The 25,451-nt window shown below is 39.9% G+C and overlaps 1 protein-coding gene across 4 annotated transcripts in view; it reads right to left on the bottom strand.

Moving 5' to 3' along the window:
- PPARA (peroxisome proliferator activated receptor alpha) overlaps positions 1-23,192 on the bottom strand; it is a 61,220-nt gene extending 38,028 nt beyond the window's left edge. For 2 of the 4 annotated variants that reach the window (XR_008483292.1, XM_054281817.1), the window contains exons 1-6: positions 23,088-23,192; positions 9,006-9,250; positions 7,021-7,181; positions 5,941-6,079; positions 3,356-3,558; positions 111-558 (exon numbers count right to left, since the gene is read on the bottom strand). Coding sequence is in view for 3 of the 4 variants with exons in the window: in XM_054281817.1 (XP_054137792.1) it covers positions 111-558; positions 3,356-3,558; positions 5,941-6,079; positions 7,021-7,181; positions 9,006-9,213 (1,159 nt within the window). In the remaining variant the exon portion in view is untranslated. Of the gene's footprint in view, positions 1-110; positions 559-3,355; positions 3,559-5,940; positions 6,080-7,020; positions 7,182-9,005; positions 9,251-21,461; positions 21,518-23,087 lie in introns of those variants that run through there. The other 2 variants (XM_054281819.1, XM_054281820.1) reach the window with 2 other exon arrangements.
- Between the last annotated feature and the right edge of the window lie 2,259 nt (positions 23,193-25,451).

Here is a 25,451-nt window from a genome sequence, read left to right as displayed (position 1 = left end):
TGGTAGAACTGAATCTTCCAGAGGATAGAAGCTTTTCCATTAAAATTTTTAATTCACCAGAGGGAAGTATGAACATTTACTACCTTAGAGAACAAATGGGTCATGCTTACCTCCACAGCAAATAATGGCAGCAACAAAAAGGGAAATATCGCTATCATCCAAATCCAGTGCATTGAATTTCATTGCAAAATCAAATTTTGGCTCCATTATATCACAGAATGGCTTTCTCAGGCTTTTCAGGAACTCCCGGGTTATAAATCCATTCCCATAAGCCACCAGCATCCCGTCCTTGTTCATCACAGAGGCCAACATGGCAAATATGGCTTCATACACCCCATACTTCAGCAGTGTCACCTGATCATTCAGGTCCAGGCTGGAGAAGCCAGGGATGGATTTGGCAAATTCCGTGAGCTCTGTGACAGTCTCCACAGACGTGCACTGGCAGCAGTGGAAGATTCGAACCTCTGCTTCCTTGTTCTGAATCCCATTGGCCACCAGCTTTGCCACCAGGGTCTTCTCTGCCATACATAAGGTATCCATATCATGTATAACAAATGGCTGCAGAGAAAAAAACACTAGTTCAGTCACTAAATAATGGTTATTAATCATTCTCTAGCTAAAAAATAAGAATTTTGCTAAATTTTCACTTCCACGCTATTCAGTGCTCAACTATCACTTTGTCATCAAGACGGTGTATGACAAACTGCAATACCTAACAAGCCAGCCCTGCAAACAGCAATGCAAATAGTCAGATGTAAAGATGTATGGCATATCTTTAATTTAGTTTTCTCTAATAGTTACAGTGAAGCTCCAGCACTCCTGTGCTTGGCATGCACAAATCCATCTCAGAGCCAGTCCCAGAGGGTTCACAAAAGACTTGGATTACCTTCTCCAGGAGTCCAGGTTATTCTGCCTAAGCTCCTATTGATTCCTAAACTAACCACACTTGATGCACATCATGATGCTTTCCTAAAGTACCCTAGGGGGAAATTACAGGCAGTAATTTCAATACAGGGCAGCATATTTGCTTAAGAATGTGAACCTTGCACTTCTCTTGTGTTTTATTATCAGATTCTCATAGACAATGTCCCAATTGTCCCAATTTTCTAGCTGCAGTTGGTGCTGAGTCATCTCCAAACAGAGAATCCCACTAGAAAGCCAAGCACAAAATCCCATAATCCCATTTGTTTTGAAAGGTACATGCTTTACAAACAGATGAGCCACTCTCTTAAAACATCATTATCAAAAGCAGCATTCAGACTTTCTTATGAACAATCAGAACTCAAAAATATTTTGATATATATCTGCAGGGCAACAACCAAAATGAAGTACAATCCACTAAAGAAAAACAACAAACCCCAGTGCTTCCCAGTCTAGCAAACTCACAGCAACTGACCTTGAAGAGAAACTCAGTTCCATACACACCAAGCACCCTCCTTGTGCTGCTCTGCTCAGCTCAGATTAAACAGCATGGGGAACACATGAGTTCTGTCAGGAACTCAGAGCATTCATTTGTTTCCTTCAGAAAACTGTCCAACAGGTCAGGTTCCTATGGTTTTCCATTTTAAAATGTTTATGGCTACTGGACATTCCATCTCACTCCAGCACAGTTACACAGAGCAGAACTTTCCATGGGAAAAGTTCACTTTCCATGAGTGGAAAGTGGCAAAGCAAAAAACACAACACATCTCTAAACCTTTAAAAAATGTATGCTATCTCTATGCTGTCTACTTAAAAAAAAAATTTAACATCATTTCAGGATGCAGAAAAGAGGCATGGCTAAGGACTTGGGAGCTAAATTAAAAAATGACACCTTGTCATTCATGAAAAATGCTCATTCATTCTGAAATTAATTGTAGTGGTGCCAAAAATGAGGATTCACTGAAATTAGCTGTTAATACACATTTCTGAAACAGGTGGGCTGCTAATTACAATCAAAAAAACCCACCTTATTTTAACATTTGCTTTTCGGCTGAAAAATCAAAAGAAAAAGAATTTTTTTTTTTCTTAAGAGAGTATGAAATAGTCTAAAACCCCTTTGCTCTTCCCTGCATATGGAAAAAATTGATAGCAGCGTGTTTGCAACATCCTGGGGCTGATTCTTCATTGATTTTTCTGTGCATATTCAGCCAGGCATACACGTGCTGGTCACTGTTGGCTGGTCAGTCCCTTGGCTGTGGGACACATTCAAATACGAGAACCTGGATTAGGTGCTGTAGGATCCATCCCTGCATGTGTGACACAAGCTGTGGCTTATGGTTCTGACACAGGGTAACAAGCACAAAACTGATTTTCTGCAGAGAAGCTAAAGGTGGTATTTACTGTGGGCTCATGTCAGCCTGTAACCCTGAAATGTTTAAGCCTGTGCCTCATTTTACACACCTCTCAGTGCAATGAAAAAGGCTGGGATTATTCATGTGTCTCTCCTCTAAAGCTGTAGGCTAGACTAGACTAGACTATTATATGCCAAATTCCATAATGCAGAAGACAGTTTGCTTACCATTTTGATAACACTCATCCCCACACTTACATGGTTTTCATTATGGCATATGTAAAGTTTCTTCCCTGCACATTTTTACTGAAACTGAAGTTGCTGATAATATAAGATAATTACCTTTTACATAAAAGTAACATAGATCACAGCAGAGCTTTAATAAATATGCATAAAGTGAAACAAGCAAGTCCTTACATTGATTATACTCTCCCATGTGCTACTAAACAAAAAGCAGTTGATCAAATTAGGTAGACCTTGGCTAAATTACCCTGAAAGAAAAATAACTTCTACAGCAAATGTGTCTTCACAACTTTGCTTGCTTCTGCCTTTCAAAGGAACACTTCAGAAAACACCAGGAAGGCTGGGTGAGGAAATGGCCAGCACTATGAACAAAAAATTACAAACTCGAGTTTTCTTTCCCCTCCTGCTAAAAATATTATTCTGATTAAAGGAAAAGTCATGCAGAGCACCTGCACACCCTACAAACTAATAGTACTTATCCTGGCATTTGTGACAGAAAAATGCATTTTTTTCACTGTCATAATAGAAAAATAATTTTGAACCTCTTGAACATATCAAGAGGTATTCACATTCAGATATCACTTCATTTTTTATTAAGAACAATAATTTAGGGTTATGAGTTTCATTTACAAGGAAATCACCTGATTTTCCTATAGTTTCTTTTTATTCTGATAGTGGTTAAAAGCAACCATATTTACTATAGATATTTCCTTTGAATATTTCATGTCTGTTTACCATGATATTTATTTTCTAAAAGATTTGCTAAAGTGTCTAGCATATTATTACAATCACTTTCTACACCTGTCAGTTTTATTTTAAAGTAACAGAAAAAGTACTTACTGGATTGTTATTGGTTTTCCCTGCAAGGATGATCCTGGCTTTAACCTTGTTCATATTGAAGTTTTTCAGGTAGGCATCATGAATTCTTTTGGCAAGTGATTTGAGATCTGCCATTTCTGAATCTTCTACATAATTTTCACCTGTCAGAATTTCTGCTTTGAGCTTGGCCTTCTCAGACCTCGGCATTCGTCCAAAACGTATTGCTGATGGGAGGACAGAATTGTAAAACAAGCACAAATTATACAAGAACTTAAGCCTTTTACCATTGCTGATCAGAGCAGTAAGATTTTTCTGTCTAGAAAAACAGGTAGAGGTGAAGAGGTGAAGACATCTCTCCCTTCCCAACACAGTCAGTGACTAATATGCTAAACTGAAGGAAATCAGGTGTTTCAGAATACAAAGTGCTATCTGCAGTGGGCTAGAACACATTCCTTTTCCCTTCTGCATTACCTAAATATACTTGTATTTTGTTTTCTCCTCACTGAGTTCTACAGCTCCCAATGTGAAACTCAAAGTCCACCTTGGGAGCTTCCAAAGCACTAAGTAAACTCGTGACAGGAGCTTGGCAGAAAGCACACACATGAGCTGGAGAGCTGCAATGGAGCCTGAATCCCACTGCTGGCTCAGAACCTGCAGGGGCATCCAGTTCTTCACTCAACACATCTGTACTGCCAGTGGGAACCCCAAAGATCTGCATTTACAGCTCAAAGGCAAAAAAGTCTTCTCTACCTTCCACACTCCATACTGCTTTCCCAACAGACTAACCCTGCAGGACTGGAGAGGAGAACAGTCTGAATATCCAATCCAGTCATTGGGATATCTTTCTGAGAGGCAGAAGATGCAGGTCTGAAACACCTCTGGGTATGGAGGTCTCCTGGTTTTTGGGCAAGTGGTCTTGCCATTCATGGGCACTTCTTCAGTTTCAGTTTCAAGCTAAAGCAGCCCCATTTTACCCTTGGGAGGTGTGCAAGGGTTTGAGATGGCTTATACAGGGAGTTGCTTGTTCTGCATTTCAGCATTTCAGTGAGGACAGGACCTCACTGCTTACACTGAGCAATTCAAGGCATGAACACCATCAGCCTTTCAATGTGCCCAGGGGATCCTCTCATGACATAAGGAGGTGACTCTAGGCATGATCTGAAATACAGCTGTGGATTCAATGGAAGTCCAACATGGAAAGCCTGTTTGGAATCTGGCTTAGGTGCTTCCTTCCCCTTAAGGTGGTCACACCAACATGTTGAAAAAGTGGAAGAATACTTGCTCTAAACTAAAACTTACAGTTTTAAGACCTTACACATGGGTGTAAATTCAGTAGTGCTTTTCCTGGGAAGTATTAGCAAATCAGCAGTCATTCCCTTTCCCACATGTTTGCTGCAATAAAACTGTGGTTATTCCCTTCCACTGGAGCCCAGGTGGCCACAGTGTTTTTAGTAGGATGAAACAGCTTCACATGGAGATCAGTTCCTGCCAACCAGCACATCTCCCTGCTCAGCTCCCAGCCTGAGATGTCACTTTGTTGTCCAGCACACTTTTTGAGGATGGTTATGCCCAGTCTTGCAGACACTACCAACCCTCTCCCAGTGCACCTCAATCTCAGTCAAGGCTCACTGCAAGAGAGCCAGGCTTCAGCAGAACCAGGGGGTAAACTCTCCCAATGCCTCCTGCTGGGACTCTAGACTACAATGTCACAAGCAGCTTCCCCAGTCATGTTCCCATCCCAACTGCATAGTTTCCTTAGGAAATTTGTCTCCTAACCCACAGTTTTTCACCTATCCCAGTATTTTTACCTACTTTCACCTTGCACCTTCCCCCAGGTTCAGCCTGGACAATATCAGAGCCAAGCAAGGAAAACCACTGTCATCTGGCCAGGTGAGATGTGCTTTCTCATGGCTTGGCCTCTCCCCTCTTCACTGGTGCTGCTCAGCAAGCTCCGCCCTGCACAGAGGACTGCCTTGTGGGCTGAAATTGGTCTGTAAGCCACAAGCTTGCCACCCTTATCTTAGATCACTAGCACAAACAACAACATAACTTTTAAACTGGATATCTAAATGCTCTGAATTTTAAACCATTCTGTTTAACAAACAACCTACCAGATTCCTGTTGCACAGTCAGCATAGACCTTTGCCCTCCCTCCCCACTTTCTGAACCATCTGCCCCAGAGCTGTTGCACTGTAACCTGAAAAATAATGAAGGCTGCTTTCCTACAGATTTCTATCCTACATCACTCCCTCTCACAATGAAAGCAGTTGTTCTCCTCCTACTCTTCTACAAAACCCTCAATCAGAATTCTTCCAGGATTGAAATTTATTTCAATGGCAGTACTGGTGCCAAAGTTCTGGGGTGAGGAAAGCAAATAAATGAACATTCATATGGACAAAGTGAGACGTAGCACAACTGTGTAAAGCTCATAACAGCACATTTAGCAGCTCTGTATCAACCACATGAAACTGGCACCCCCACAGCGACCTATCCCATAAAAAATCTGAGGTTCAATTCATGTGTGTGAGGAAAAATGCTATCCAAGTGCCTGCCTCCAGCAGCAAACTCTGGGTAGGAACAAACAAATGAAGGGCACTCTTACCTACCATTATGTGACATTCCAACTGAAAGGCACTTTTGAAAACGACAGTATTGGCACTTATTACGATTTTTTTTCTGAATTTTGCAGTTGCGATCACATTTATCATAGATGAGTTTTAAACGAATTGTTCTTCTAAAAAAGCCCTATAAAAAGTTTGGAAAAAACAATGTTAATGAATGGTGACTACTAAGCTTTAATCATAAAGTTCTTTTTTTTTCTTTTACCATTTATTGTAGAACAGCCTCTGCCTCCACTGCTCTTTCCAGGATGTCTCCAGTCTGCAATGCAAGGTTGCTCACACACAGGGACAGCAAATCCAGAGCCATCTCAACATTTTGTGTGTCACATCACAGAGCAACATGTCATTTAGGCTGTGGGACACACCTGGCTAGGATCTGGTTCCCCATCTCTAATAGATATTCTGCATTATTCCATAAGATTTACATTCAAATGATCATACTGACATGATGCATGAAAGAAAGCTGTACACGAAGACTGTTATTTCTCTCCTCTTACCTTCTAATATAGAAAAAAGAAGGAAATCTAAAACATTAGAAGAAAAAGAAAAGAATCTTATAATTCATGGGTCATATCATCATTAATGCAAAGAATTATGCATTAATGATAAGAGTAATTGGTGCTAGAGACATGCCCTGGCCCCAAAACTACAAGAGGTACAAGACTAAGGGATTCAGGCAGCATGTGGTGGAGGTGAGAAATTCAGGATTTGTTGCTGGTACAACAGGAATGTGTTATCCTCCTCCATATTCCCAACACAAATAAAATGCCAGTGGAGCAAGAAGACTTCGATTTTTTTTGTCACAGTTTAGTGTTTTGTTTTAGTATTTCACTAACTAAACACAGAAAAGCAGTATTAAAATTATCAGTGTGAATTGCTCCTGCTTGATGAAGGTCTGAGTTATGGTATCTGGATGACTTAATTCAGAAAAAAAGATCACAGATAGGAATTGTAATGGCTAGAGATATAGTAATGAAACCTTTATATACCAAATGTTTATCTTCACATTACCCCATAAATAAAGTAACATGATTTAGGTTCTTAAGAAGAAAATGATGACTGTACCTTACAACCTTCACAAGCATGTACTCCATAATGGTAGCCTGAGGCTTTATCCCCACAAATTCTACATTCAATGTTTAGTGCTCCACTGGATGATTCATCTATGCCACCTGGAGCTATGGCAAAATTAATGGATGAAGGACTGGATGCTGGTGAAAGGGTGTCTAAAGAAAAAAAAGGAACACTTCATGAGCAAGATTGATACAATTTCTATACGAACAATCACACAAAAAATGAGCTTATTCTGAAAAATAATCTTGTGTTAATAGTTATTAAGTGAACTAACAGTTAAATCATAATTCTTTGAAAAATAATTCATATTTCCAGTGCAAACACAGACAGAATACAGGGTATACCTTGCTAATTTTGGTGTGACATGGGATGTCAAGAAGGAAAAGGTCTTACTGAAGTGACTCTGGCAACAAGAACTATTTGGGTGATAATGGACCCAATAAATACACACCACACCACTGCTCTTGGCAGAAAGTTGTGAACAGCTCATCTTGGCTTTGCATCTTCCATCTCTTGTGCTGCAGGGATGAGCAGGGCATCTCTTGTGGCAGCACCACAAGAGACACATTCTTACCTCACACAGATACACTTCAGATACACATAAGGACCCCTGACCTTTGAAAAGCTGCTCATAATTTTAAATGACAATCTAAACTGAGGGCTGAAAAGTAGATGGATGAGTCCTGCACATCAGTAGAAAGGCTGAACAGATGTCAAAAGGAAGGTAACACAAATGCCTGCCTCTAAAATAACCTGGCTCAGATACTTTGTGTTTTTCTTCTAATGGGTAAAGCATTTCTGAATCCTACAATGAAATAAACTCACCAGACGTGCCACCAGTGGATGAACACATTACAAAACTAACACGTTCCAACCTTACTTATTTCAATTAATATTTCCACCTTGTTTGAGGAAAATATTTTCTGAGGCCAGAATTTCTTTTATCTTCCATCTTGCAACTTGCACCACAAGACTTCAGCAAATTAATGGGTGTGTTATTTTAACAGACAGATTAAGAAACACTCATGAATGTAGGTCAGCAAGTATTATGTTGGAAAAAAAAACCTTGGCACGGAGCTCAGAGTCTCCATTGCCAGTGCTGCCAAGCTCACAGGCATCAGAGTCATCAAGAACAGCCTAAACCCCAGGGCTTTTTAAAAGTGCTATTTCATTTTACTTGCCTTATGGAATTTGAGCCTTGCAAGCTTACATTTTGCATGTTCTCTGACCACAAAACCAGCACATTTTGCAGTGAGCACTGAATACTCCATGAGAAGGTGACAGTAGAAGGTGAGCTGAATTATTGTAGGCCTTGTACACACCTACACTCAAATAACTCTAAAGCCCCTGAAGGACCATGTTATAAACAAATACACACATAAAGCACATTATAACTTTTCCTGTACAAGGCATCTCTCTCATGAGAATGTCTGCAACCAAAAGGGAACAAAATCATAGTTCTAGAAACATTCCTTCAGTCCATAGTGCCAGAAGGCAGCTCTCCCCATTCCCTTCAAACCCACACTGTTCAATTGCTTCAGTTCTACTATTCCAAGGTGAAATAGGGATCACAAGCTGGGAATTGATCTAAAGTAAGAACCCCCCAAAACAAAGCATAATTCAAACCAACCAAAAGGTTAACAGTAAACTGCTTCACGTGGCTCTCCCGCTAAAAGACTTGCAAACACCCAGATTCAACAGGAAACCCTTACTGAGAACTCCACAGCGTCCCACAGCACTGCAGTGATTCCCATTCTGATCTACCAAAGCCTATGTAACTTTATATTACAGGCATTCTTCAGTGACATTTGTCTAATATATTAACTTTAGCCTTAAGTATTTTAAGATTGTGCCATAATCAGCTTATATATTTCTAGTGTCACTCCATCATAAACAATAATTATAGCATTAAAGTAGTTATAAATTTCTACCATTCTATTTATAAAAGCAAGTTTTATGTTAAACCAAACTCTTACCTGTTATAACAGATCCATCAGATCCTGGACCATTTCCCAGTGACTGGAATTCTGTTAAACTTAAAGCTCCAGAACTATCATCACCTAGAGACTGGGACAGGTCTTGAATGTTCTCCATATCTTGTAGGAACTCTCCAGATAAAGGGCTGTCTATATCCTCCTCCTCCAAGGGAGTGAGGGGATAGAGCTGGTTTTCAGTGTCCACCATTTTGATCAAGTAGAGCAGTCACTTAAACTTCTTTATACTGGTGAAAGAATAATTAAAAAAAACCAAAACAGATATTTTTAAAAAAATATTTGAATCAGTTGCAGCACACTGAATACAGGATTTCTAATCCAAAAGTGAAATATTATACAACATTCTATTGCTCTGGAAACTTTATGCAACATGAATCATCAAGAGCACAGGGTGGGGAAAATTCCCCAAAAGATTTCAAGATGAATGAAAGTTATGACAAGGTCAATCTGTAGATGGTTGTTTTCTCTCCATTGTTGAGAAAAGTGTTTCTACAGAAGGCATTATGCACTTCCCACCAAAACTTATAACAAATATCAATATTCTCCTCACTCTTCTTGAGCAGGAGAAATAAGGGCAATGCTGTCACTATTACTAAGTTGCCATCCATTCTACAAATACCATTAGTACAGATTTATTTGCCCAGTTCTTTGAAACAGGATAGTTTTATCCAGAAAAGGAAAATCATTTCCATGTCACATAGTGCAGCAAGCAGGAATATGTAGGACAGTTAGTATGTGAATTTATCCATGATTTCCAGTTACAGACAACAGGGATGTTACTGTGCCCACTGTGCTGGTGGGTGAGAGCTGGACACAGAGCAGGGAACAGCCCAGAAACACCTGGAGCTAACTGTGCTGTTTGTTCTTAGTTATCTACCACATCCCTGACATAACCAGAACATACTCAGACTCAGAAAAGAGAAATCCCTTGTATGTAATTTGTGAAAATAAAGTTAAATTCCTATCTGTGTGATACATCTATTTGGTGATGGGGGAAAAGTATAGAGAAACCTCCAGCAACCCAAAGCAACCCAAATTTGTCTCCCTAAGGAGCCATTAGCAAAAAGAAGAGAGGAATGGCAGAGCATATGATTGGCACTGCTCCTGCAGTGTGCTCTCCATGGAGCTCTGCTGGGCCAAAGCAGCACAGAAGGATTTTATTCCTCTGCAGACACTCAGCCCCAGGAGAGCTGGGGAGGTTCCAGTAGGCACTGGGCTCCTTCCACTCAGTGTTCCCTGCTGAATCACATACACATCTCTCCAAGTGCCACTTCTTCATCCAGCACACATATTTTGAAAAGATTAAGAGAAAACTGAAGTCTACCCTCAACCAAGATAGGCATTATCTGTCAGGAAGGCAAAGGAAAGGCTTGAGAGCTGACCTCTGGACATGGCAACAGCTGCCTGGTATCCCCCAAACCACACCATACCTTCCAGGTTTACAATCAATATGTAAAATTCAGCAGCCTTTTTAGCTAAATTTCTGTAAAAACAACCTAACAGCTAGTGAAACATAAATGGAGTGCTTCTTGTTTTAACTATTAAATTACATACCCTTTTGTACTTTCAAACACTACAATTAAATTACAGCTGCTTAATCATTAGCACTCTTGTTAATGATTAACTGGTACTTAAGCAAGCATGGCAACAACATAACAATTTCTGAAGACTCAAAATATACTAATATTCACAATACAGACAATTAATTTTTTTATAAGCACAGAAAATCTGTAAGCAATATGCCTAGTATTTATGCAGTAAAGTGCCTTCTGGCTTCTCTTGTGTTCAGTGCATGTTTGCACATGCATATGCTTTCACTGGCAGGTTTCACATAAGATGCATTGATCCTTGCTTGAATGAAAAAAGCTCCTAAAATAAAAAGGGTAATGAGTATGAAGCTTGTTTTATATTCACAGAAAGATTTTTGCTTTACAAAAGCCCTGTACATGTTACAACAGTAGATGTAATAGATGCAGCATGATGATTCCACTCAAAGATCTGTGTCTTCTAAGTATTGATAAAAATTCTGTGCCACAAAGACATTGGCAGAGGAATTTCTCAGTTTCCCATACAATGATTCAGTCCCCATAACCCCCTTCTTATGCCCAAGTACCAACACACATAAACTGAAAACAAGAGAATGGAACATAGAAGAATAAGGACCCCATTTAATGTAATTATGGTTTTAAGGCCAAACAGGTTTTACTCTCTCACATCCTGTTATCTCTGAAATACGTCTATTTTCACAAGAAGTCCTTTCCCACCACCCCACAGTGAATACCCACTGAGTAACTTACCTATCAACTTGAAATCAGTCCCAAAGAAATCAGTCAGATTATTAAAGAAAAACACCCCAACATGCAGCTATCAGTTACTTGCTTCATTTTTGGCAAGGGATGGAGGGATACCAAACCTCCAGCCCTTCCACATTTAATACTTGCCACACCAGGGATAATCTCTGTAAGGAAACAGGTCTGTGAGATGCAAAGGTCTCTGGGAAGCAGTAACAAAGTCTGATCTTTCTGCATAAACAAATTGATCGTGTAAAGGGCTTGCTTGCAAATACCAGGGTTAAAGTTGAAACAGCCATTACCTCTAGGTCATTTGGAGAATGCTGGGGTTGAAAACAGCACATGTAAACTCGTGATTGCAATAGGTATTTTTAGAAAACTTCACTGGATAGGAAGAGCTTTGAATATGTAAGAATGTACATATGTAAGAGTCTTGAATGTGTAGAATATTTCCAATATCCTGATTCAACACAAAAAAAGGAAAACAGGATTTGGTACCTACAGTGTGACACCCAGACTTCCACCTGGCAAAGGATGCATATTTTCTAATTTATTATGTGATAATTTATTCAATTTTCATAGTTTGTAACTTTACATACTTGTATTATTTTTATTTTTAAAAGTATTAATAACAAAAGTCAGAGAACATTTTCAATGCATGTGATGAAAAATTTTTGTAAGCTACCCCCTTCATCAAGACTGCCAGTTGCACACCCCATCTTCAAAAACATTCACCCAGAAAAATGTCATCTTTCTTCCCTTTACTCAGCTGTACTCCAAGATACCACATGCAACTTATTGGTATCCTGGCCTTCAAAAGAAATCAAAATTCACATGCCCTAATTTTGAAAAATGACAGCAAAATTGTCACATAAGGAAAAATTTTATGCAACCTTGATTTGAATTCTCTCCCCAGCCCCATGGCAGGTGAGTGAGCAAGTGGGGCTTGGCTGCCTCCTGGGGTTAAGCCCAGACAAAATGACAAAAACAACATGGAAATTTTTTGTTTTGTTTTGTTTATTTTGCTCAGCCAAACTCAAGGAGAACTTACTGAGCTAGGAAGCTGTGTTTCTTTGGACCCAGGATTTTCTGTGCCAGTGGATTTTAAATTACATTGGCTAGTGTATGTTACAGATCAGTGTCTCTGAACAGGACCACTCAACCCTCCTTTACAATGTAACTAAAGAATTCAGCTGATTTCTAGACCTTCAAGACTATTTATTCACTATTTCCCTTTTTCACTTATGTAACACATTTATTGTACACTAAATAGTTTTAGAAATTTGTTTTGCCAAGATTACTGTTTAAGAAGCAACTAATAACAGGGCAGCAACAAAATTATTCAGGAGATAATGAAACTATTTCTTTCAAATATCATACCCTCTCACTTTCACACAACAGATGCAGTCACTAATGGAGAAAAAACTACAAAGAGGAAATTAATTTTCAGCAAACAGAAATAAGAGAGGCAATTCATCTCACCTAATGTCAAACAGCTCACTTAACATGTTTGGGTTGAGTGGAGCTCAATGGAATTTCCAGAGCCATGACTGATCTTGGAGGCCATGATGACACACTAAAAACGTGGTGCTTTTCAATCCAACCACTTCCCTGATCCAGTTCACTGCAAAGCCTTACAAATATTAGTGCTGGCTCAATGGAGAGAGAAGAAATAAGCAGCTGGGAACAGGGACACACGTGCTGCATGGTCAAAATAAAACTGCATGTGCAGCCTGAACCTCCTGTGCAGAATCCAGTGACTGTGAGGACAGGCTGGGTCTGCAGGGCAGGCACTTGCACTGCCTGAGGTGAAGAAGCCAATGCCTCTTTGGCCTCCTGTGGGAGGTGAAAACTGCTCTACAGATCAGACAGCACCTCTATTACATTAAGGGGTATGACCATCTTTTGGCAGGGCTGTGGAACTGTCATGCAGGCAGCTATGTGCACATCCCATAGATATTCACCTTCCAGCTGTAAAATTGCCACTGAAATCCAGTACTGCCTGAAGATCCAGGCACTTACTCTGAGGTGACACAACACGCTCCAAAAAATAAATAACAAAAATGAAATTAAAGTTCCAATGCTGGAAACTCAAGCTGAGAGTAGAATCTAGCTCAAAGAAAGACTTCAGCTGCTTGTAAAGAACAAAGCAACATCCTAGCATCAAGTGGCTTTCTAAAGGAGAATTTTGAATTCAACAAGCCCCTCAAGACCCTGGTAACTAGGAACTCTGTTCAGAACACTTTGTGTTTACACTGGCTTCATATTAGACAAGAAAACAGATTGCACCATCTCTCATGCACACCATTAGACAGCCAGCCTGTACCAGACAGCTGAGCTGCAGACCACAGCTCCTGGGTATGGCTGCAGTAGGATCTGAAGCCTGTGTTTAAAGGAGCCCCTGCAATCCCTCTGGCAGCAGGAGCCACATTTGGTTTCATCAGCAGCAGGACAGGAAGGTTTTGCAACCTTCGCCTCCAGGCTCCAAAGACAAGACTTACAGGTCTGTCACCTCAAGTTTACACCTATCAGCAATCATGCTTGCTTTCTTCCACACAAATGGATGTATCAAACATGGCATTAATCAAATTTGCATCAAGGCCCTTCTGATAAAAGGAAAATCCCATATTGTAAAGAGGGCAGATTGAGGTGTTGTTTGAACTGCCTTCAAGCTCAAATAGGTTCAAGTCTGCATAGAATGCCAGCATGACTGAGATTTTTCAGTTGTTTGGTTTGTTTTTCTCTCCTCTAAATGTGAGTTTTCATATCCAAAAAGTAAATGCTTTGGAGATTTCTGTAACTGGGAATAGGAAGACTTGGCTTTTCTGTCTAGTGAATGCTGAACTGAAACTAGACTCAGAAATAGCTGCATGTCAAAGTAAAGCTTTCAAATCTCTTTTAAATCTGTGTCTGCTGAATCATTTAAAGAGCTGTCTACTCAGGACTTCAGAATAAGTCAAGAGTAATATAAATTAACAAACTATATAATACCATACTCAGGGTTATTGAAAAACCTGTAAAACCTGTAATGTCTTCCTTCAATTTACTGTTTTCTTCAAGAAGTGTTTTTGGAGGGGTCTTTGTTGCTTTGGGATTTTTGTTTGTTTGTGGGGCTTCGGGGATTTTTTTTTGTTGGTTGCTTTGTGTATTTTGAGTTCCTAGGTTTTTGTATTTTTTAACTACATTATAATCCAGCCTGAAATTTAGACAGTAGCAAGCCCAAGCAAGCACTGCCAAAGACTCAAGTGAAAAACTTTGTGTTAAAAAAGTCTTTTGTCTTGCTTCAACTTTTATAGTCCAGACACATGGAAGGCCTAAAAATCTCTCAATTTGTAATGATGTTTGTTTCCATTTTTATAATCAAACTGAATGTCAGCCTAATCTATAGAATCAAGATACTACTGTTAATATGGCTAAAAACCCAGCCTGTAAAGCAGCATGAAGGAAGATTATTCAGTTTACATTAGTTGTTAATGCACTTAAAGCAAATATTCTTATTGCAGTTCATAATATCCAGTATTTTTGAGGCATAACCACTGAAGAAAGTATATTTTATTATCAAGAGACTCAAAAGGACAAGAAGAATTTATTTTCTGCAAGAAACTAAGCCATGGCATCATCTTAGTAACCTCTGTGTTATAGAGCAGTCTGTGTTCTCTGCCATGTGCTGCCTCTCAGGCTCACTACAGTTCCACCAATGCTGCTCACAGCTCACCAGCACTTCTACTGAAATCCCCACTCCACTGTCACATTTACAACTTTGCACTTGCAACACACTCCCCCTTTTCCTTTCCCCTCCCAAATGAATCCCTAGGGTTTGCTCTTTATCCAATCCATTTCAATGTCAGCTTCTCTTCAAGTCTATATTCCAATAGACTTGAAGAGAATATATTCCAATATTCCAGTCAAATTATTCCATGCTTGAGGAAGATTCAAAAGATTACATGTGCTAATCACAACAGGTTGTGCTTCACAGTTCTACAGATTCTGAAGCCTCTGTGATAACACCTGGCAGGCCATGGAGCTGAGAGAACACACTGCCACACATGCTGGGTGTGTGTGCTGAGCACTGACATGTGGAGACCACAACTGCTGAGAAATGGAGATCTGGTGCATCATCTAAGAGGCTGCTCCTGCTGCATGCACATCAAAAGCTGGGCTCTGATTTATGATTGATATTTGAACCAAGGAGAGGTCACACTCAGACAAACACGACATACATGTATTTGCTATTTGATCCAAGAGCCAAGGTCACGTTCACACAAATGTGTCATCTGAGTGTTTGCTTTATTTTTATTACCCCTTTAATGAACTTCAAGTTATTTTACTTTCCTCGTGTGTCCCAAAAACTCCTTACTCATTTATTCAGTGTGTACCAAAAACTCTTTGCCCATTTATTCAGTGTGTCCCAAAAACTCCTTGCCCATTTATTTGGTGTGTCCCAAAAGCTCCTTGCCCATTTATTTGGTGTGTCCCAAAAACTCCTTGCCCATTGACTTGGAAGTTGCCAGGTTTTTCCAAGTTTTGCAATACTGTTTAAATGTCTGATGAGCTAATTAAATAAGCCAAGCTTTTGAATTGATTAACAGTTAGGGACACCTTCATTTCAGAGATCAGAGCTCAGATTGAGGCTAAATCTGGTTGCATGGTATGGCTGGAATTAAGGGAATTAAGAAAAAGGAACAAACCAAAAATCCCACAAAAACTGCATCTTATGAACTGCAGGCATAGATTAGATGCCCTAAGCCATAGTCAGGTGTTTTTTTCCTAAAATTAATACACAACAATAAGTTTGAGTGGTGAAGTCAAAGCTGATTACAACATGTACAGCATTTACAAACAGCCCACACATTTGCCCCAACATGCTGCTCACTGGGAACCAGATCCTTCAGACTAAATTGGAATGCTGCAATTGTTTCCTTACACATGTGGTTACTGCATCTCAGGTTATGAAAAGTGTGTGCTCGACAATTTTCTAACTATACCCTGATATTCCACTGAGACCTCATTTGTTGAAGGACACAGACATCAGAGGGTAACAGGCAAATAGAAATTGCATTTTAGAGTGGTGCCTAAATGATTATCTCCAATATAATCAATTCCTGTAGTAAATAAAATGTAAGCCCCTTGCTAAGTCTCTTACAGAATACATTTTCACTACATATGGTAAAAATAAACTTCATAAGGTAACAAATTAAAGACATCTGTGCAACTGAGATTGTCAATTAAAATTATAATCTAATATACACAGATGCAGTGCAAGGCAAAATTTTTGGCATATTGATGGTGCTGCTACATAAACCTCTCACTCAGAAGATTTACTTGCTCACATGCTTGATAAAAACACCCAAAACCAAATAAACCCACAAAAACATAACACACATGAATGTTTTGTCAATGAAAACATCATAACTTTTACAAGCATAACTGTCTAGTAACTCCTCCTTAGAAATGTGAAAATTCAGGCATACTATATTTAGGAAAAGAAAAAGCCAATTGCCACTAACTTAAAGTCAAACACTTGGATGCACTTTCTGAAACTGATGGTATTTCAACAATATTTAGGGTTCATGTGTAAGTACAGATAACTTCAAATGTGTTCTTACAAAACAGGATATAGGAATCCCTTTTGGTTTTTATCTGCAGACCTTTGTGTGTGATAGCAAGTGGTATATATTCTTGATAATAACATATTCTTTAGTATGTTATCATAACATCTATATATAATATAGATATTATAACATAACATATAGCAGTAACATGCTCTTTAGAAATTAGAATGCTTGCTGTGTTGTAAATAAAAATACTTGTCTTTAGCTGAAATGTTATAAGAGAAGCATAAGAAATAATGACATAATCTTTTGTTTTCTGAGCATACTTAACCTTCCTGTATTATTTCAACCTTGCTTATTCTTCAAAAGAAGAGCAATGGATTGTTCCTATGACATAGATACTTCAACTCATTCATAAATACAACAACCTCATTCAAGGCCATGCATTATATATGACAGATGCCAATTCATTTTGAGTTTATTGACTGGCAATGAAATTTTTGCAGCTGCATATGGTTTTGTGAGTTTAAACAGCACAATAAAAGTTTGGGAGCACTGAGGCAGTGCCCAGATTTGATAACCACCATTCACACAGGTGTTTACTACTGCCCCCTGCCCACATGGCACCCCCAAAGCATCACAAACACACTGAGGCTGCTTCAGCCTGAGCTCACTTGTCCTCCTGTGCTGGCTGGAAACTGAGAGCTCAAACAGAACAGACAATTGCTGAATTCACATTGCATCACTTCCTCAGCAGGGTCAATAATGTGTTTTCCTTTCCTCTTCCCAGAACTTTAGTGCCTTTGCAGCCATTACTGCTCTCTGTAATTTGAGAAGGTTTGTAGGTTCAGAATTATTGGGCTGGGGCACAGGACAGCAGACCATGCTGCACAACCTGACAGGTAACCAGACCAGAAGAGTAAGAAAACAATTCTGAAAATTGCTCTCAGTTTTGGAGGAAAACTCTCTTCCAAGACTGATCTGGACATTTGCCTGCACCACCCCCTAATTCTTGCAGACATCTTAATGGCAACATTCTTCCTGAATAAAGAGCTATTGTTTTGGAACAAAACTTTCAATCTGCAAGGAGAGGAAAATAAGAAAAAGATAAATTGAAATTACTTAATGCAAAAATTTGAAAGGTGTGTTTAGCACATTGATTTAAGATTATGAAAAGTTCCATTTGAGTCTTACCTGCCATTTAATGATTAGGCCTTGCAACCTCCCATTTTTAGTGGGACTAAATATTGACTGGATTTTAACTTACACAGATACAACTTCTCCATCTGACAAACTCCCAATTTTTGCCACACTGATCTCATTACACATGTCCTGCTCAGAAAAATAGAAATAAAAAAGCCCACAACTTTGCATCTGTACCTTTTCCTACAAAAGCTCTCCTACTTAAGGAAAGTAGGAGAGACATGAAGTTTCTTAGTTTTCTCTTTTCATTTATAGCTTAAACTTCTGGCTTGGGCTCCTTATCGTTTTGGCTCAGGACAAAAGACATGTTGCTTTGGTATGTGATACTGCAATTTTTGCTTCCAAGCTCAATAACAACAAAAAATGTTGTTCCAAAAAATGTATGTTTCTTCCTCAAGAATACCTCCTTTCAGTCACCAGCTCACTCCCCACCCCAAATCTCAGGTGACAGTCCTTTTCAATATTCTTTCAGCTGTCTTTCCCTCTCCTCTCTCACCCATATGAACCCATCCCAAGTCACCTCCTTCACCCCCTTGGTGCTCCAGTCTCCCATCTCAGCTCCTCCAGCATCTGCACAGCTGCACCCCCCTCACCATCTGCAGCTCCTTGCATGATTCATCACCACCCATAACAGACCAGGATTATTCACTGGCTGAAAAGCTACAGTGGAATTTACATCTGTTTCTGGAAGACATTCAAGAAGCCTGAATTCGCCTTCTTAGCAGAGAACACCACCACTGTGTATTTTCAGTGGTTTTATTTCCCTGATAAACTTTATTCCCTTGTGCAGACATAATAACATGACTTATTTGATAAATTAAATTCAGCTTAGCAGAGGGATTTATATCCTTTAAAAAATAATGACTCTCACAAAATGTTACAAATTTAGGCCTCTTCTGCTTGCAAGTGTCTTTGAAAATTGAGTCATTCCAATGGGCCAACTTTTACACTCTTCTACCTGCACATAAAAATCCAATGTCTTCTGTAACTAGCACCTGAAGTTGTGTAGTTTACTTATTCTTTAATGTGCTAAAATTTTACTCATTCATTAGAAATACTTTTCCTCTTGTTGCTCAGCTATTACGTTTAAGTAAATAAACAAATGAAACCTGCTAAAAATAAACTAACTTCCATTTAATGTCATGCCACAACTAGAGTGGAATGCAAAACAAAATTCTTTCACTTTTTCTTGCTGGGCTTTTTGTTGGTTTTGGTTTGTGGTTTTGCTTTTTTTTGCTAAGAGAAAGGCCTTTAGTTTTATTCTGACAATTCAGACATTCCTACCTTATGAAGTTTTTCTTTGTGATAAATGTATCACACAAAACCAAAGTTTACACTGAGTTAGTGTTACTGACAGGAGCCTTGGCAACAGGCATGAATGCAATTAATCTACATTTTTTGGCAAATGGACATCAAGTGCTTGTACTTGCAAGCTCCTGACGTGTCAGATAGAGGATATACTTGGGACACATGACTTCACAGCTCTAAATCAGGTCACTCACTACAGTGTGCAGATCACAAGCCTCACACTCCTGCGTGATCAAAAAGTGCCAAACTACACCCAATTGTTTCCCTGCACGATCAAAAAGTGCCAAACTATACCCAATTGTTTCCCTGGCATTTTTCCCTGCTCATCCTCTATGATGTGATGGGTATCTGGTGCCCAGTTTAACAGCAATACCAGCACTGCTGTACATTTGCTACCCCACTCCTTCTAAGCAAGCAAGCATCTGAACTGCAGAGAGGTGGAGGAAGAATATGAGTCCAATGGAAGAGCCAGGAAAATAAAATCTCTTTAAAAAACAATGTATGTATTTTCATATTCCAGTTTTACTTCACTTTGTAAGGCATTTCAGCTGCCTTGAATCAGACATTGCAAGAGCAGTTATGGGGGACAGAGCACACAGTCCCTCTCCAAAGCAGAGTTACTGGCTGCAAAACAAGGTTACTTTAAGGGTACCTAGCCAAGTCAGCTTAAGTAACACACACCAAAAGGATGTCCCTTCAGTAGCTCCCTGGCACTGCCGTGTCCCTCTGTCCTTCCAGCCGCGCTGCTGCCCGGTGCCTGCGCTGGCTCTGGCGCTGCCGGCTCCCGCTGGCACCGTGAATGCCCCGGGCCGGAGCTGCCCCGGAGCCTGCCCGACACCGCTGTGGCCCCGAGCGGCCTGAGAGGCTCCCAGGAGAGCGCCCGGCCCGGGGCACCGCTCGCTGCTCTGCCTCCCTGCATCCCGACACTCCGGGCCAGCTCCGGCAACAGTCCCTGGCCAGTTGAATTCCCCAGCGCAGACACAGCTCCATTCACTGAATCGGTAACACAGGAAAACCACGGACAGCTAGAGAGAGCTGAGCAGACCCACCGAGGGGCAGCGAACGGGACGGACAGAGGAGCATGGATGGGAGAGGGAAAGGAGGAGCCTAGATCAGATCCAGCCATGCTGTGCAGCCACACTTCTTCTTGCTGTAGCCTGTCTTTGTAGGGCTGTCAGGAACCACCGACAGAGGACATCCCATTCTTTTTTGCATTTATGTGTTCATTCATACATGCTGAAAATCAGGAGCCCAGAAGATATATTTATCCTGAAAATATTGGCCTGTTTATGCACAGTTTCATCTGCACATCCCCAGCACAGAACCACAGGTACAGCTGCTGCTTTGTTCAGAGGCAGTAACCCTGTGCTGCTTGTCTCTCACTTACATAGGTACTAAAGCTTGTCTCTTACTTACAAAGCTGCTGCCTGATTTGATCACACTGGCCTGCTTAACTGCACACAGCATGTGTGCACTTTATATATATATATATATTTAAAAAAAAATATGTGTGTGTATATATATATATATATATATTTATATATTTACATATTTTATGTATATATGTATATATAGATATATATATATAATATATATATATATGGCTTTTGGTAATCTTCCACTGAAAACTGCCAATGAGCCAACAGTCCCGTGGGCTGCAATTAATTGTATTTTAACATCAGAGTGTAGGAATTAATTGACAGCTGTACTGGAGGATTCCTCTGCTCTGTTGGACAGAAAGCCACCAGGCACTAATTAACAAGAGCCTCCAAAGCAGCCTCCTGACACAGCAGCCACCTTCTCCCTTCTCCCCCGCTGCACATCCAATTGGTTCTACATTATATTCTTCAGCCTTACTACTCCAGGGAATGTTTTCCATACATGTTGAATAAAGATGCCAGAGAGTTTGGTTTGGCTTTGTTTGGTTTTGTTTAATGGGAGCCTGCCCCATGCCTGCAGTGTCAGGTACTTTGTACCACTCTTCCTGAAGCTGTAACACTGACAGCAGGCTAGCAAACATCATCAGTGATTCAAGCCTTCACTTTCAAGTAAGGTTTTGCAAATAAAACATGAGCTGTTCTTACCTTCTGAACATTCATGTTCAGTGGTTTGCTCTGTGATTTGTTATATCAATCATTTCCTGTAAATGATTTTTAAAACAAAGCAGGCATGTAGCACTAATTTGTGTAACAAAACAAAACAAAGAATGGCAATACAAACCTATATTCAGGTAATAGAACTTAGCATAAGAGTGCTGGATGCTGGATGGATATACACAACAAAACAGCAGGACCTGCCTCCAGATCTTAACCACAGGCTGTAGAATAGTTTCAAATGATCCACTTTTATGATTTCTTTTGTTGTTGTTGTTAAATGTAGATAATATTAAGTCATTGCAGAATTATTTTTCCATTTAAAATACATCAAACTCTAAACCATTCACCGTGATAAGTTCTCTCAGCTGCAGGATGTTATACACTCAAAAATGAGCAAGGATTTGTTCAACCAGCACTCCAAACAGCAGCTCTGGTTTCCTTCCACATTCTTCTCAACAAAATGCAAACAAACTCATGAGATACAAAAATATGAAATATGAAAATATTGGACTAACTTGCTTTCACATGTATTTCATCTGCCTGGAAACATGCCAAAGAGCTGCACTACCTCAGTGCAACTCCAGCTCTCTGCTCTGAGCTCCTCAAGGCAGACACATTTTGGAACAAGTTTCTTTTACTATTTGGAAAGATTTAGGGAATAATTTCTCAGTTTATTAATCTTTTAAAACCCATGACAGTGTACCAGCATTTTTAGAAAGGGGTAGGTAATTTGCCAAATGCTTGTCAATCTCTCCTACTCTTAGTGTTTCCACAGGCATGAGACAACTTGAACTTAAACCAAGAAATTTAGATGAACACAGCACCACAGGACAAACTGTGCCTCTTTGGTAGTTTGCATCTTGCCAGAGTATGAAATATTTTAACACCTTACACACATTCTACGACTTAGCAAAGCCTTAAACACAAACCAGTCATGTAACAGCTCCAGCCTCAGTCAGGATTAGAGTGCCAGGGAGCTGTGGTTTATAATTTATAGTAATCTGTGCACGAGAGGATTCACTGGACACAGAAATTACACTTCTTAGATATTTAAAGACACATGCAGTGCACTTATAAATAAATATTGTTTCATAAGCAGAAACTATGAGAAGTGGTATGAGGAAGTGGAGTCAGATTTGGCAACATCTCAATGCCACATGCAATCTGGTCACACAACAGTCTCACATTACTTGAGTATCTTTACAACACGTCAAATATCACACTCTTGGAGAGATTTTAGCTTTGAGCATTGTGATGATGAAGAGCCTAAACTTACCAGGCTTTCCACCTCAGTGAAAGATTCAGCCTTCTACTTCATAAAATGTCATTCAATATTTAATTTAACAGACCTGGTCCTTTGAAATGCTGAGCACTCTACTTCTAGAATATTAAGAATTCAGAATTCTACTGACTAGCACCTAAGACAGCAGCAGATATCAGACTATAAGATATCAGACTATAAGGAAGTTTGACTTTGCTCTCCTGATTGTACTACTATTTTCTGGTTATCAGCTATTTATTGCCACTACATGCTCAGATTTCTTTCCTTGTCATTTGACTATACATTAATCACTTTTTACAGAGATTCTGTGCCCAGTCCATGTATGTACTCACCCCTTCAAGCAGCATCTTGCAAGGCTGAAACAGAAGTTGTTTTCCAGAATCTTTTCTCCTTCCATTTCATGTGCAGATTGGTGATAACAAGCAGTTCTTCATCAATAAAAAGCTGCTGACATTCTTAAAAGAAAAAAAAGTGTCAATAAAATCCCCCAGGGCTTAAAATACTGATTTTACATGGCTATGATGTAATATAACTTAAGAAAAATATTTCTTTATGCTTCTTCTGAAAAAAAAGCTTTCATTTCTCTTGGGCTAAGATAATTTTTAAATGACTGAGTTTTTTTAATATGTCCCTAGTTTTACAGCTGGACCACACTGACATCTAGCTAGCTAGGGAATATAACTGGTATATCCCAATATAATTCAGATTTTTTTCTTTCATACTAAAAGAATTCAAAACCACTCAACTGAGAACACTATAGTGACAGCCCTGTGATATTTTAATTATCTGTTATAGAGTAAAATACTTTTACTCCTAAAGAGCATTCTCACAAAGTCTTTCTGTGGACACCTTTAGAGCAGTTACAGTTTCCAAGGTGCACACACAGCCCCATGAGATGTGTTTGCAATTGACCTTTATTTTGAGGATTTACATCTCAAAGGTAGAGATTTTGGTTTTATATACTTTATAAGGTCTATATATTTTTTAAAAAGCATATATAGCTAAAAATATCAAACAAATTAGAGATGCAGAGAGGTTTTGAAAAAGTGGATTAAAATATGTTTAAATTCCAAAATTATGTAAGAAAATATGGTTGTACATTTAAGAAATATGAATTCAACTTCATTTGTTTTCCAAGGTAAGTATGGTGTTTTCTGTTTTCCCCCTTGCAAAAATATGACATGTGCAACAGAAGCAGAAGTCAGAACCCAAATCTCATCAGGAAAGCTATAGAAAAGTAAGGACAATAATAGAGCTGTTTGTAATTTTGAAGTTCAAGCTGCTTCTGAAAAAATAATTAGAAAAGTTATGTTTCCTTGGGGCAACAGTGAGCATTAGAATCCATTTTTAGAACAAGATTACCATCTTAGGCCATATATCCTACTCTCCTGTAGGACATTATTGTCCCTTATATTTTTATAACACTCTGCACACGAAATACTAAAAGCATAACAGCACGAAATCACAGCTGAAGTGTAACCCTCTCTCCATGGTTTAAAATTCATTATACCCTTTATGAGGACTACAGTATTAACAGAAAATGAGGACACTAAAGAACTACTGAAAAGCAAGTGACAAACCCACAAGGTGTTTCCAGCAGGTAGCCAAAACTCCCCATGCACCTGACTGCAGAGGATGACAGTCAATATAAAGCACCAACAGCTTGATAAGAATGTTTTTTTGGACCATGCTAAGAGTTCCTTCCAAACATGGGAAGAGACAGCAAGCATGCAGTCTGGGGAGTTCCACAAACCTCTGGTAAGGTCTGCATGCCCTCATCCTTCCCATGCACTACATTGTATTACTTGAAATTCCCAAAGTTGCCACTCAAAGCCACTGGGAGCTGATGGCTGCTCATGCCAGCCAACAGAAGTTACGGTGCTGGTTTGGGTTCAGCAGACGTGTGACCACATCACACGAACCACAAGTGCCTCAGTTCAGCACGAGACCAGGTAGCAGCCTCAGTGCTACATCAATGATTCAGGATTTACAAAGGAAATCGTTTTTACAGCTGATCCGTTTTGCTGCCTGCAAAGCAAATTTTAATAGGTGAGCAGAGCCAGGTGCCAATGAGAAAAGTCTGTGCATGTTCTGTAATACAAGGAGTTTGACCACGATTTTCCTTCACAACAAAACTTATGCAACACCTTTATTAGTGCAGTACTACTAAGACACCCAATGCCAAAAGTGCCAAACATTATCATTCCAGATAATCCTGTGTGACGAATCCTGTGCTCATACTTCCATCAGAGAGCTTAGGAACAGCTTCCCGTGTCATTGAGTGAGACTGGGCCAATCTTCATATGAATACAAGGCAACACCTTTACCAACTCATTTCCTTTGTTACTCGGGGAATACTTTTTGAAAAGCAAGTATCCAGCCCCACGGGGACAACCAAGAAGGCGGCAAACCGCAGAACAAGCCCAGGAGGCGTTCCCAGTGACCTGCTCCTCGCCCTCGGGACAGAGGACCCTCCTCTGCCCAGCCGGCCGGGAACAGCACAGCCCGCCGGACCGAGCCAAGCCAGCAGCGGGCACCTCCAAGCACGCACTTTCTGCCTCGTGCCCGAGTTCATTCCAGGTTAAGGGCAATCCAGATGTTCCATTTGGGACACATGACAGTTGCCAACCAGCCCCTCGTGTGACAGCCCCTCGCATTACCCCCTTCTCCGTTCCCACCTCCAGCGCCCTGAAACC

The sequence above is a fragment of the Melozone crissalis genome, unplaced genomic scaffold (genome assembly GCF_028551555.1).
Source record: "Melozone crissalis strain CALT ecotype California unplaced genomic scaffold, PUWL_Pcris_2 ptg000033l_1, whole genome shotgun sequence".
Classification (NCBI taxonomy): Eukaryota; Metazoa; Chordata; class Aves; order Passeriformes; family Passerellidae; genus Melozone; species Melozone crissalis.
The sequence above is the reverse complement of the archived record's forward strand: the minus strand, read 5'-3'. Positions and strand labels throughout refer to the sequence as shown.